Here is a 14,385-nt window from a genome sequence, read left to right as displayed (position 1 = left end):
TATCGGCAAAAAATCCAATCTCGTGCATCCTAATTGTATTACATAACAGTTTGAAAGCATTCACATTTGAAGACATTGTTCACGTGCCTGTAGAGCATTTAATGAATTATTCCGACTTCTGTCTTCTAGTTGCATTTCCGTCTCAGTGCCACCATCCTTAAACTACTCGAGGCTGATAAGCCTGATCTGGAACATGAGCTCTTGTTCAATTTGCTGGTTGAGGCTGCCACTGGGCCGTTTGCCAGGGGGGAAGAGAAGAGTATGCCAAGCATGCCCAGGTCCAATGAAAAGTAAGCTTATAAAGCAGCAGGAATGAAGAAAAAAAGAATTCAATCTTATGGCTGAACATTCATTCTGAACTCTACTCATGGTTCGTTGCAGGGAGAAACCCCCCTCCATGATGGATGAAGACTTTAACTGCTCGTCGGTGTGCATTGGGAACACGCTCAGCTCCTCCCTTCCATCAGCTGCCACCCCAGGTCTCACATCCCCTCCTTATGTGGCCACGCCGTTTGACCACGATTACGCCAAACGCAAAACACTCCGACGGCAGCAGTGGCAGCAGCAGCGGCATGAGGAGCAGCAGGCTGATGGTACAGTCCCAGTCCTAGACACTGTCTCTGGGGTTGGGCTCTTTGCCCTTTCTGCTCTGGGACAGGAAGCCCACTGGGGAGTGCTCAGATCGCTAATCACCATGCTTAATGGCTTTGGTTTCAGTTACAATGATCCCCATGCACCGGGTGATTGGGATGTGGTGAAATGGGCAATATGGCTGCTGATTATTTGACTAATTTGCTCTGCCTGACAAAGCAGCGGCGTTAAAACAAATGGATTTGAAGATTACATTTTGCAGAGAGCGTTAAGGCCTGTGCGTTTGCATACGTGTACATGTTTGTGTGTGCGCATGTGTACATATTTGTATGTGCGGAAATAACATCCATTTCTAGTTGCTGCTCTGTCGCTGGTCTTAACGTCTTTCCTTACCTTATCATCTTGCCTCTGCTAATATTTGACAATTGTTGCTTTGTTGTAACGATCTTAAGCCTGTGACGTCATGGAGAAATCTGCGCAGCATTGACGGTTTGTGTGTTTTTAGCCTTAATCAGCTGCTGTCGATTGGTAACACACCACACAAGCTGCTGATTCTCAGTGATCCCTGTTGTTTCTTCACAGTGTGTTTAGTGTACTTGGTTAAACACAGTATGGTTTATTGTCAGAAATTACAGGTTCTAATCCAGACTGCAATGTACCAGTAATAATTAAGTCTTGGGAACTCACCTTTTTCCTTTACTAATGTAGAAGATTTTCTTTGCAAGAGAAGCCTATGTAGAGCAGAATTTATTTAGAGATACAAACCAAGAAGCCAGCAGCACACACAAGCACTTACAGTATGTGACACAAAGAGCCTCAGAAGCACATCTATAAAAACGGGCAAACTTAAATTTGTAACATTTTATGCAATTCTATTAATTGATTGTCTTCCAAAGTTCAGTATATATTTCTAGTGTTTTACAATCCACCTTTTGGATTCATGCTCATTCGTCATATTTTATTTAAAAGATATAATCTCGAAGATGCGGGTGCATACGTCCCAGATAACCAGACGTCTACATTGGCTCCTTTTGTCACAGTTGTAACTCTTTATTTTCCTCGCTGACGGTTGCTTTCTTTATTTTTGAAGTTGTATCTGTAGTCATCGATCTTTTCTTTATTTGTCCAGCCATAGTAGATTACTGTTTACTCGCAACACTTGCAGAGACCAGAAAAGCAGCCGCTTAGCTCCGCCGACCCTCTCTGGCAGACCAACCACTGCTGGCTGATGGAAAACTAAATCACTAACTGGGCGCCGCTTGGGATTTTTTTCCGTGAAAGTTGCCACAGACACCCAGTCTGTAATAATACTATACACTGCAAATGCAAAGGCTTTCATCAGTGGGCCATAGGCTCAATCACCATTGTGTTACCACATGCAGCGATAGAGACTTAACAGACATTAATTTAAATGAAAATCTTCGAGATTATCACTTTAAGCTCTGGTACTGGCAGCATTGCAGTCACTGTGTTTGAATTTCATTTTATTCCTTTTTTTTGTCACAAGACGTCAGAATAACAAGAAAACAGCCCAAACAAACAGACATCGAGTATGAAGCTGAGGTTAAGCAACCTGGATTTCACTTTCAGGAATTGGAGTCAACATTGCCTTAGTTTTGTGAAACTGAAGATGCTGTTTGGATAAAACAGTCCTGGTCTTTCTGTAACATCTGTCCACCCCCCGTGTGTCATGTTCAGCTGTCCAAATAACGCAGCCATATTGCCCATGTTGCCAGTTTTGTCGCCCTTTCCAGACTCCTTCCTACCTACCTACCTGCCTGCTACCTCTTTGCCTGCTTGCTTTTACCACCTGCTTTGCCATTGATATGCATGTAGTTTATATGGGGTGAATGTCTTCACGAACGGGACAGAGTCAGTCCTTTTTATCACAACTCACGAAACTGTCTGGTGGATCATGTGGTCACATTTGTTTCAGTTTGGTGTTGGCCTAATTTGACGGAGAGTCAAACTCCCTGGAGCTATTTCAAATTCTTACTCTAATCATGTGTTTGCTCTTTTCCACTAATTGGATATAATTTCCAATTATGGACAATTATTTTGAAAATGCCAAGTCAGGACGAATGTGGCCGGCCTCTTACTGGCACACAACTGAGACTGAAGTCAGAAAATACCCCGCTATGCACATGTTTGCTTGTAGGTGTCCAATTTTTCTGGCTGAGTCCTGCTAAGAGCTTATCAAGGTGACAAGACTGTACGGCCTGATTCAGACACGCCTCTAGCAGATCATTATCAGGGAAAATGCTCCTTTTATGATCTCATGTTCCCTGTCGTCTTGCTAGATTTTAACCATGCGTTGTTTTTAATGTTGCTGCTCTATTAGCAGTTAAATAGATCAGCTGTGTCTTAGCTGCGTTGCTAATGAGGCAGCTCTAGGTTTCACTCATTGGTCACATCAGAGGCCTTTTTATTAAGATTACGGGGGACAAATTAATCTGATATCTACATGATGATGTTTAAGAATATGTAAAAACGGATGTCAACACTTTCGCACTGCACTTTTTGTGTGGTCCCAGATATCTGTGTCTGAATCAGGCTCTACGTTTTCATGGGGAGTGGCACTAAATCTGTACTCACTTGTCACTAAAGGTAAATGATTCAAAACTGTAGATATTTTACAGTATAAATTTAGACGTACAGCTTTTGTTGATTATATTTTAAAACCAGCTCCCCGTATCTTCAACAGCCTCACCAGACTTTGACCATGATTACTGCCTGCCCAGGTCTGCAATGTGGCTGGCTTCCCTGAATGGTACTGCTCTCCAAACCCACCAAACTCGTTTTTTAATCAGTAATGAAGTGCACTTTTGTTAGAAGCACTGAATACACAGTGGTCAGTTTACACAAATCTCACAGTACTGTACTAACTTTGCTGGTAACTCATGTCTGTGATTCTTTTGAAAAGTCCCCTGTGAGCGTTAGTCACTGAAATAGCAAAAGCTCGTTGCCCTCCTGATTGTGATATTTACTGTTCCCTGCCAAGGACTTTTTTTTTCCTTTTTGCTGAGGCTGCACAACAAGGCAATTAGGAGGACTGCTGGCATTTTGATTCTGGACCACTTACAAAAACAAACCCTCTCTCCTTTATAACAATGTGTCATTAGGGATCCACTAATAAGGATTTCTGGCTCATGACCTATTTTTCATAATTGTATTATTCCCCCCACACACACACAGATAACGGAGTGTTTGGCATTTAAACACAGGCACCTACCGACAGCTTGTAAGGCCTACACAACATGCGGTTAAAATATGCAACAACACATGGTGGAAAATTGGTTTAAATTCATACAATACAGTAATCTCAATTTATTGACCGATGAAACATTGTCCCACTTTATGTTAAAAAAGAAGTACATGAACCCCACCTAGTCATGTGTCTTGATCTGGGTCCATGCAGCTAGCAGCATGACCCATCATGTTTCTTTTTCTTTCTGCAGAGCGCAGTCAGGACAGTGAGGTGGTGATGCTCTCTGACTCCAACTCCACCCAGGACGCCTTCACAGACCCCGCCAGCTCACAAGACAGCAGCCACAAGCCTGTGTCTGTGAAAGCTTGTTCATCTTCATCCGAGAGCACAACTCCTGTGAAGGAGGGGCAGTCTGCATTCGACGACACAGGTACACACCAGATTATATATGTGCTCTGTATCACTGCAATCAGTTCACATAACCACACACAACAAGTATTTAAAGAGAGAGTTCGGATTTTTGGACGCCAAGTTGTATGTGGATGCCAAGCTTGTCCCGTTGTCGGAGTTCTGGACGGTTCCGAACGTAGAAGAAGTAGTTCCGGTGAGATGCCAGGGTCGTGAAACCAAAAAGTTTTACCCTACAAAAACAACACGCAGGCGATGGTGATCCATTTTCAACACAAAATCTTCATCCTAGGATTTCATATACTGTGCCGTTCTTTTGGCACTATTTATCACTACGCCTGCGGCAGGCTGGTTTCTCAGGTGACGTGATCGTCAGCTGTTTCTAAGGGAACACGCTGGAATTGGTAACTTGGGAGATGACCTTTGTTGTTTGTTCTGGAAAATACATGTCTAAATGGTGTCAATTTGTAATTTTCCTGGCTGTAGTAATAGAAATATTACACCGCACATATTTCATTGTTTCCCTGACATGGATCGCGCCCTTTGAGAACTTTGGCTTGTTGCAGTCAGTTTGAGCAAAGTTACCAAGGCGATGAGTGGTAAAGTGAGCACCGCAAATGCAAGTTTCTTTTACCAAAGACGCAGACCCAAGCAGATGCGCTGGCTTCCTCTGAGATTGAGAGATCTTGCAACTGCGGCATGACCAGCTCCCATTCCCGACAGCAGTAGCTCTCCAACTCTGTGGGCATTGGCTGGTACTTCCCTCAAGTGCACCATCAGTTTTCGTGCAGGCCATCTCTCCTTCCAGCAGCTGCTTGAACAGCTTCTCTCTCTCTCGCTCTCTTTTCTCTCTCTGCCCGTTCTATGTCCATCTGATGAAGTCCAGCGTCAGGTTTATACAGATGTCCCGTTGGATCCGTTGTTAAAGGTAAATCTTCCTCATCACTTTCATAGTCCGACATGTTCATTTCAACAATGACGCCAACCAGTCAGACTCAACTTGAAACAGCTACTAGGTCGGCTTACCTGAGGAACCGGCCTGTTGCAGGCGTAGTGATACTTGATTTGATAAGAGAGAAAATAGTGCCAAAAGAACGGCGCCGTGTATGAAATCCTAGGATGATGATTATGCGTTGAAAATGGATCACCATTGCCTGCGGGTGGTTTTTGTAAGGTAAAACTTTTTGGTTTCATGACCCTGGCATCTCGTCGGACCACTACTTATTCTACGTTCGGAACCGGCCAGAACTCCGACCACGGGACTCTGTGAGTAAGCTAATAGCTTTGCATCCACTACACTACTAGCAAGTATTTCATACAACCAAACTATCCCCTCAAATGTGTTTCATGTTCCAAATTAAATACTCAGCTGCTGCATCAACTACAAAATTCTGAAAGTCTTTCATTTAAATCCTACTTCAGCGTCTCATGGAGAACATTCTGGCATCCAGACAGAAGAAAAAGTCATCCAGGAAGTAGTCGAATCTGTGGTGGTGACGCTCCCTGAGTCTGCAGCCCCCAAAGTCTCTGCAGACCCGTGTCCTCTTCCTCTGCCTGTCCCAGCCACCCCTCCAAAGCCAGCCCCCTCTTCACAGTCTGCTCCTCAAACCCCGGCCAGTGAGGGAAAGAGGAAGCCGGAGCCCCCCATTGAGGTGATCGAGGTGCCAAAAGCTCTTCCTGCAGAACATGTCGAGCAGAGACGAATGCTGGTGGACATGTGCGTCCGCGCTCTCTTCCTCTGCCTCGGCCGCTTCCCTCAGCACTACAAGAGCCTCTACCGCCTGGCTTTCTTCTACAGCAACAGCAAGACCCATCAGGTCAGTTCAACCCTGTCGACTGATGGCAGCAGTCCATTCTCATTGTGTTTCAAAGGTTAAGTCATCCATTAAACCTTAGCCATACACCTATAATCGCTATCCCCTGTCGTTAATGGTGACATTTACAGAAGATGGGGCTTGCTAAGTGTTCCTGTAACTGCCTCTAAAATCTTCTGGACCTTTTGCATGCTTAAATAACTCCAATGCATCAGAGCTTACGAAGGCTATTGTTTTTTTTTTTTTGTCTTGGATTCTGTGGTGGGTCCATGAGCTCGGCAGCGACACACGAGTTGCTGAAACAGCCTGTGCTGGCTCTGAGGCTCTGTGGGCAGAGGTGTGCGTGGGTGGTAGCACAGTGCTCTCTCAGCCAGTTTGGCACAGGGAGCTTGCGTTGAGCTTCACTGTGGTGGCATCCTTCTGTCAGCTCTCAGTTTGTCGGACCTTTTTAATGTCGCCTTTGTCCATAAAAAGGGCGAATTGTGCGTAAAAAGGTCCTTTTTTCTTTATTTGTCGAGGCTTTCTGTGTGCAGCATCTCTGGGTTTCATGCCTTCCTGCATTAAGGTCTTCCTAATGTTCAAAGAGACTGAACAAATCTTTAATTGCTGTCTTTTTTAAATTATTAACAGTCACAAGCAGTAAGATTAATAAGTTCAATAAAGATAATTTCCCTGAGGCTCAATTAAATGTGGAACTTTGCAGGCAGTAAGGTTTGTACCTCATGTGGAGTCACCAGCAGCCTGCATGAAAGTGAACGCACCCTGGCAGTGATGATGACACAGTCGGTTGATGTGATGCTGTTGACACAGGTTGCTTAGCTGCCCTTAAAACCTGACACATCCAGTGTTAAAAGCCTCTGTACCCCCTTTTGTTCTGGGGAAAAACCTCTCCGCTCGCATTGACTGGCCAGCTTTATCCTCACTCCAGGAGAGGGAGCCTGTAATTTCATGCTATAGGCTGCTGGGTTTGAGAGGGATAACGTGAAGTGGCGTTAGCATGCTATCTTTTCAAACAGGGCACTGGTGTAAGACACTGATTTGTGAGTCACCGCACTGTGAAAGGACCTCTGCGTTTTCCTGATTGCAAATGAGAATAATTTTCTCCTATTCCTGTCAGCAGATATGAAATACTGCCGGCTCACATGCATCTGTTTATCTCTCCTGTCAATCTACTCTGATCAGGGAGGGATATCCCCTCGGTTTTCTCATACAAGCCTCTGTTGTGTAAAAGTGGACAAATGCATGTACGTGTTTTTTTTTATTTATTTATTTCCCTCCACAGAACCTACAGTGGGCCCGAGATGTGTTGCTAGGAAGCAGTGTCCCATGGCAACAGCTGAAGCACATGCCAGCACAAGGACTTTTCTGTGAACGTAACAAGACAAACCTGTTCAATGTAAGTCACACGTCACCCTGCCTGTTTTTCTCCTTGTTGTCATCATGTTGCCACACATTACTTAATACATTCTAAAGGCACCTGTCAACACTGAGTTTATTGGCTTCCAATTATAGCAACAACAAAATTATTAACGTGTCATTATAATCTTTTACATCAGTAACCGACAGAGTTTTAATTGACTTACTTGTGACATAAACAAAGTTGTTTCTCTAACTGACTTGGTTATGTGATGTAAGTTTAGACATGCCTGAACGAATGCACCTGCAGCTTCTACTCGTGATCTGAATTAATGCATATCGGTTGTAAGGTTACTTGATAGGCTAAACATCAAACATCAAAAAGCTAGGACGTCTGCTACAAAGAAAAGAGAGATTCGTTTCGGGCTGTCCCCTAAAAGACAGTGATTATCAGTCAGGAGTCAGTCGACTCATATTTTGTCACTCGGATCCCTGCAATTAGATTTTTAAGCCGCCTCATTGTACATTGAGCCATGCAGAAAAAACACATGGTGGTTTATGAAGTTTACAGCCCGAGCCTGAAAATGACCAAAAACCACATAACATGCTGCTTGACACAGAGATGGGTGGCAGAAAAGGAGGGCAGCGTTACATCAGACAGCGTGAGGTAAAGAAGAACCAGACGCTCTGTGCTGTGGTGATGACTGTCTGTGAACCAGACTGTGGTACAACCTCGTTTACTGCTGTTCACTCTGATTGACTCTGTGGCTCTCATGTTGTCAGCAGCTGGTCAGTAGTAGGATTGAACCTAATGATTATTTTTTTATCGATAAATCGATTGATTCTTTTTTTGATTCATCGATTAATTTAATTAATTAATTAATTTAATTTAATTTATTGATTATTCTAAAGATTTTTTTAAGATGAATTTTTTTTGTGTCCAACTTCCACGTCACTGTGTTATGATATTAATAATGATCAATTAATAAGTATACTAACTGGTAATAATAATAGACTATTTCTGGACCTCAAATTCAAAAGGATTGCTATGACACACAGATTAATGTAATCACTGTATGTCAAAGCATCCCTTTCCCTGAACAGGAGAATCAGTAGGGTGAGCTAATTACACAACAGACATAAATCAACAATGTTTGAGAAATTACTACTGAGGCCAAATTCAATATTAAAACATCGAGTTTGAGTTTTTCCCACCTGGACCTGAATGCATCTCTCCTCTCCTCTCTCGTTGTAACTTGTGTCATGAAGTGCGCATTGAGTGAGTGGTCGAGCAAGTACAAGAGAGAGAGCGGCAGAGTGACAGTATAAATACGAGCAGAGAAGAGAGAAAGAGCTTATATTTAACATCATACCGGGGCTTCATTCTAAACGTTTGTGTCTCAAGTCAGCGCTCCTCAGAACGTGACGTCCTAGGAGGCCAGCCGCGATGAATGACAAGATCTGTTTCTGCGCACACATAACTTAACTGTGCTCCAGCTCGTTAGCATGTTATGCAAATCAACGTATATACGTAATCGATGACGTCGATTTGCGGTCTGTTTGCAGTGCGTTTGTAGTCCCAAGTTGTATTAACCAATCACGTATCAGCAGGCTTTGGTGTATACAGGAAAAACAATCCATGTGAAGAGCAATATGGGCAGATCACAATCCGCCATAATGCCATCCTGGTTCCCATCGGCGGTTATCTGACGACGATTTAGCTTTATAAATCGCTATAAAAAAACATTTGCAGATATGTGACAATAACAATCCACTCTTAGACGTCGTATTTCAAGTTACTGGTCAGACTGTAAACAATGCAGCACCTCGAAAAGGAAGTCTTGGCCGTTAGTCCTTTATCGCTTACTGCTGACACCGGGAGCCCAGAAAGGTTGTCTGACGCTCCCAGAGGCTATATCATCATCAGACGATAGCCAGTGGGCTCCAAGGCTACGAGGGCTGTCACTTTTGGGGGTGTTGTTGTTATGTGTTACTGTTCAATAAAATTCCAACTTGATTTATGGGAAAGTGACAGTATTTAAGACTACCTGCTACATAACGCTGTCTGTGTTATTATCACCTGGGCTAAGCTAACGTTGCTGGGAATATGTGTTTCCTTCTACCAGGTATTTTTCTTTTTATCACCTCCAGCTTTCAATGCACAGATGTAGAATGATTTCACAGCTTGCAAAGGGTTGTTAAAAAATACTTCTGTATGTGTCGTCTTCTCACTCTAAAGTTTACCTTCACCACATAACAGCACAGTAGCAGCTAATGGGGACTCCCAGAGGAGGAACCCTGGTAGTGTGTCCTCACGTTTGTGACTAATGAGCTGTCTGTGTGTTTGCTGTGAGGGGATGATTGGCGTGATACTCGGAGGTTCACTCTTTTCGCACATATTATTCACATAATTCAATTGGATGCACAAAAATCCGCCCTAAATGCGGATCAGCAGATACATGCGCTGCTATAAATGGAGCCGCACAGCAGGAGATTGATGAATTATCTGCCTCTCAGAATTACAAGGCCTCTGTTGGGTTCCACTGGAGGAGATTACTGTCTGACTCTGTCATCTGTTCTGCATGTCAGATTATTTACCTCTTTTCACTTGAAGCAGATATTATGTCTCTTCAATGCCTGCAGAAATTGGCTTACTTTTTGATTTGTTCCTTGTGTGATCTGTCAAAGCCTTAAAGCTCTCACTTTTGTTGCAGAGCAGATAATATAAGCAGAATGTCACACCTCATATCAGTCAGTTGTCAGGGTACATTTTGGCGGTGCACACTATCTTAAACATAGTTGATGGTGTAAGCTGTAGAGTCAAACGCTGACTCCAGAGGGCTTCTGGTAACAGACTGTAGGAGCGATGTGGGCCAGGTCTGAGCTGGAGGAGAGCTCTGCAACGCTCTGGCTCCCACTGGGTTCCTCACAGAGCCCCTTCTGGAGGCAAACCTGCCACCCTGGCACACCAACTGTCGGAGCTTTACTGTTCCCTTCAAACCAAGCCATCTCTCTCTCCAACACAGGACAATGCAAACCCTTCTAAATATTGATCAAACATACCCGTTTTCATTGTTTCGAGGTTCTGAGCAGTTAGCATATTAGCGAAAAAGTAGCTGAAACACATTTTATAGCCTGTTTTTCAACCTTTATTTTGTTAGCTTCAGCAGCAACACACTATTCTCGCCTGGTGAGGATTTTTAACCAGAATGCTACAATCCAGCTTTTCTAAGTTGTATACTTTTCTCAGCTGACATCTAAACTCTACATTTAAGACCTATCTCTGTCGGTGTGTGATAAGTATATTACATCTCAATTAGTGGCCCTCAGACTCTTCGTTCTCTAAGTGGAGACGTAACTTCATCACAGAAAGTGTTGATCACGTCAAACATATGGCTCAGTGCATGGCACCCTGATGTCAAGGAGACTTGACACCCAGCTGAGTACGCACCTCATTGAGCCTGTTGGTGAATACAAACTTCCCTAATGTAGGTCATGATGCCCTACTTTTCCTCCTTGCTTTGGCTGGGTTACATTAACTGGGGCCTGCATAAGGTAACCTATATACTGCTGTTTAGAAATGATCCAGATGAGGCTGTGTTGCATAATTTATTGGTGTGGTTGTCAGCGTGAGTGCTTTCGAGGAGAGCGAGCTTACTTCTGAACCAATTATGAACTTGTAGTAATGTAGTTATTATTAATTATTATTAATTTGAATGAAGTAGAGTGAGTCTAGATTTGTATTTCCAGAGTTACAAATATGGTGATGTTGCATAATTGATACACAGATTTGTACTGTGGCGCTTGGTTTGTGACACTGAGGACAAAGTTTCCTCCTTTTACTGCACACATTTGGACTCCGAGCTGTTCTTAATGATGGCGGGCGTGTTTGTTTACAATCCTGTGTGTGTCCATTTTTAAAGCTGACACAGACATTAGAAAAAAATAATACCATCATCACCAATAATCCATAAGTGAATTTTGTGCTGGAGTGACCTTTTTTACGTGGATTGTGCACTGATTTTGAATCGACACGACTCTGCAAAGGTACTCAAAAGGCTGCTTTCTTAATCCGCTTTCCCACAGGTCAAAAAACCCACTAACACCCGGCTTATTTGCTTAGTGGGAAAGGTTACAATCGGCATTCAGACACTGGTCAAATGACTCTGCAGTAGACCCAGGTAATTATTGCCTCGGCTTTGATTGGCATTGATGGGAACACAAAAACCGTGTCGACACGCTAATGTCCGCCCCCTTTCCAGCGTGATGCTATGCTCCATCGGTAACTTCTGTGACTCCTTGTCATCTCAGCTACAAATTTCGCCCACCTCCGTCCGAGCAGCGCTCGAACATTATTCCAAATTCGGAAGCGCTGAGTTTGATACACAGACTGAATGAGTAATCGATACAATGAAGACCTAATCACTGAAACATCTTCACTGTTTGCTAACCCTGTTTTTGGCGCGTTTTTGACATCAGACAGAAAGCAGCAGAAAAGAGACCAAAAAACACATCAGAAAACATCAACACTATCAATATATCTGTGAACATCTGCTTCAGACCAACACAAGAAGCTGTTCTGCTATTAAATATGTCGATGTGCAGGATCTTTGCTGTTTATTCGGTAAGTTAAGTGTGTGTTTTGGTCAGTGGAAGTGGCTACAGTGGCTCCACCCGCCGATCTGTACTGCGCAGCTCTGGCTCCAAACAACGTCACCATCGCAAGATGACAGCGCCCGTCACGGGGGCTGTTTTGGCTTCAATTTCATACAATGGGAGCAGATGGAGACGCGTCGTCCATCTTTGTATACAGTCATTGGTGAATATAAAGAGTAGTTAATTTCCTCTTTTTGAAATAAATCTTCCTTTAATGCTGCAAATCTTCTTGTAAGAAATTGCTGGGGGTTTATCTTCCTTTTAAATAACACAAAATTGTTATGTGACACGTCTGGCTAACTATGTCAAATAGCAAACTCACCTTGTGTTATAATAATGTTTAATTGTGGGCACATTATTGTAATGAAAGAAACACAGTAATTTGCAGCCCATTTTAACAGCAAATTGAGGCTGAGTCTTGTCACACTGGGTATAATGCAGCTGTAACATCAGGCCCTCTGGCTGCTCAGTCAGGACTACTCTTCAGTGATCGTGAGGAGTCTCTGCGTGTTCACTCAGGCAACGTGTTACCCAACTCCACACACCGCACACACTCACACTCTTGCTTACATATTCTTCCTCCCACTCACATGTTCGCTCTCTACGAAGCTCCACAGAAAATGGATGTTCTTGAGTCGCATTTCAGAAAAAGCCAGATCCGTTCTGGTCTTTTTACTTCTCAGGGAACGTGTTTTGAGCGTGTTTTGTCTTTTCAGAACGAGTGTTCATGTTTTTTTTTGACGGCTCGAGTGTAACTTTGCTTATAGGCAGGCCCCTGTGTCTTGTTAGGTTAGATTATATCAGCTGAGGTTATTAGGTCTTCCTTGGAAGCAGTTACAAATCTTGCCTGGGTCTGATGCATGACTCAAACACTTGTGTGTTCAGCTGTGCAATGTGCTGTAGGTGGAGCTCCACTCAGGAGAACCTTGTTTTTCTTTTTTTTCTTAGGGGAGGAGTATTGGCCGAATGAATACATCTTGTAGAAGTTGATATTTTGATTTGCATGTTGGAGGGTTTAGTCTGGCTGCCAGCATGTTTTCCATTGCCTTCTTCTGCTCTCACTTCAGTTCAGCTTGACATTTTTCTGCAGTGTTTTTTCCCTCACTCACGCTACAGGAAGCAGGAAAAACAAGGTGTGTTTGCCTAATATGTTTATGGTGGCCAGCTGGAGAGACACGACCAGAGTTGAAAGAGAGGAGAGGAAGAAGGTGAGGGCTGTTACTGCTGGCTGAGGAAACACTGAGTGTGTGTGCGTGTGTGGGCAACAGAGTCTTATCTGTTCAGGCAGCTCTGTGTTTTCTGCGGTTATCGGGGGGCTTTTCTTACACAACCCTTTCCTTTCCCTTACTCAGGTTTTGTGGTTCGTTTTCACTATTGTTGTGCAAGTCCTTGATGCCTCCCTCTGCATTTAAGTGGAAGCACTAAGTTCATTTTTCAGCCAGTGTATATTCTCTTGTTCTTTTCCTGTTGCGCCGTCTTCAGGGTGATCACGCTCTACCCCTCCCCCTGGCTCTTATTCGCCCTACTCATCTGCTCTCTCTGTTGCACTCTTCTGTTTCCTCATTACTCTCTCTCTCTCCCTCTCACTCCTCTGTTTGTGTGTGTATTGTGTGGGTGTGCACTAATGGGCGGGAGTTTCTCCGCTGGCCTCCGATTGGCTGGCAGAGGCCTGCGAGGATTGGCTGTACGCTGTGTATAGTGCGAGAGAAAGGAAGGGAGGAGGGGGGAGAACTCCAGCAGGCTGGGGTCAGGGGAGAGCGGAGCTAGAGTGCGTGGGTGTTTTTGTTTTGAGATGGCAGGGTTTGAAAGCAGGAGAGAAACGAGTCGGGTTGTCTGTCAGTGGCATACTGAGCTCGTAGGCCCTGACTCCAGCGACGTTCCTCCTTTTGCAAAGGTAGCTGCCATTCTCCTCCTCCTCTGTTCCTGCTCTGCCGTGTGCAGCTGTGCTTCCCTCTTCTTCTCTCCTGCAGCTCTCGCTGCCCCAGCACCCAAATGCAGCCCACCCTTTGCTCTCTGAGCGTGAGCCTCTTTCAGGGTGGAGGCGCTGCCAGGGCTGCTGGTGCTGCTACCGCCAGCAGGAAACTGTCCAAAAGAATACTAACACAGGCGCCGTGGAGTAGCTTTCTTTGGTGATGGTGAGTCCCCTCTCTCTGACTTTAACTCAATTAAGCACGGGCTGGTGTTGATCTCTGTGAGCTGAATTCCTGTGTCATACTGTGAGAGTTCCTCTTATACTTTTAGTGTTGTGTTTTTGTCAGCGGTACTCTGGAAGGGCAAAGGAAAAATGCATGTACTCTTTCTGGGGGTCTCTGAATTCTGCTTGTCAGAATTGTAGAATGATGTAAAGTAACA

At 44.1% G+C, this 14,385-nt stretch overlaps 1 protein-coding gene across 1 annotated transcript in view; it reads left to right on the top strand.

The window, feature by feature from the left end:
• cabin1 (calcineurin binding protein 1) overlaps positions 1-14,385 on the top strand; it is a 44,523-nt gene that overhangs the window by 12,624 nt on the left and 17,514 nt on the right. The window contains exons 26-31 of the mRNA XM_069682545.1: positions 130-290; positions 382-593; positions 3,296-3,361; positions 4,050-4,229; positions 5,630-6,024; positions 7,304-7,417. Coding sequence (XP_069538646.1) covers positions 130-290; positions 382-593; positions 3,296-3,361; positions 4,050-4,229; positions 5,630-6,024; positions 7,304-7,417 — 1,128 coding nt within the window. The remainder of the gene's footprint in view (positions 1-129; positions 291-381; positions 594-3,295; positions 3,362-4,049; positions 4,230-5,629; positions 6,025-7,303; positions 7,418-14,385) is intronic.

This window comes from Semicossyphus pulcher, unplaced genomic scaffold (genome assembly GCF_022749685.1).
Source record: "Semicossyphus pulcher isolate SPU_LCO1_2020_fin unplaced genomic scaffold, fSemPul1.0.p SCAF_6, whole genome shotgun sequence".
In the NCBI taxonomy this organism is placed as follows: Eukaryota; Metazoa; Chordata; class Actinopteri; order Labriformes; family Labridae; genus Semicossyphus; species Semicossyphus pulcher.
This window is presented reverse-complemented; position numbering and strand designations above follow the sequence as displayed.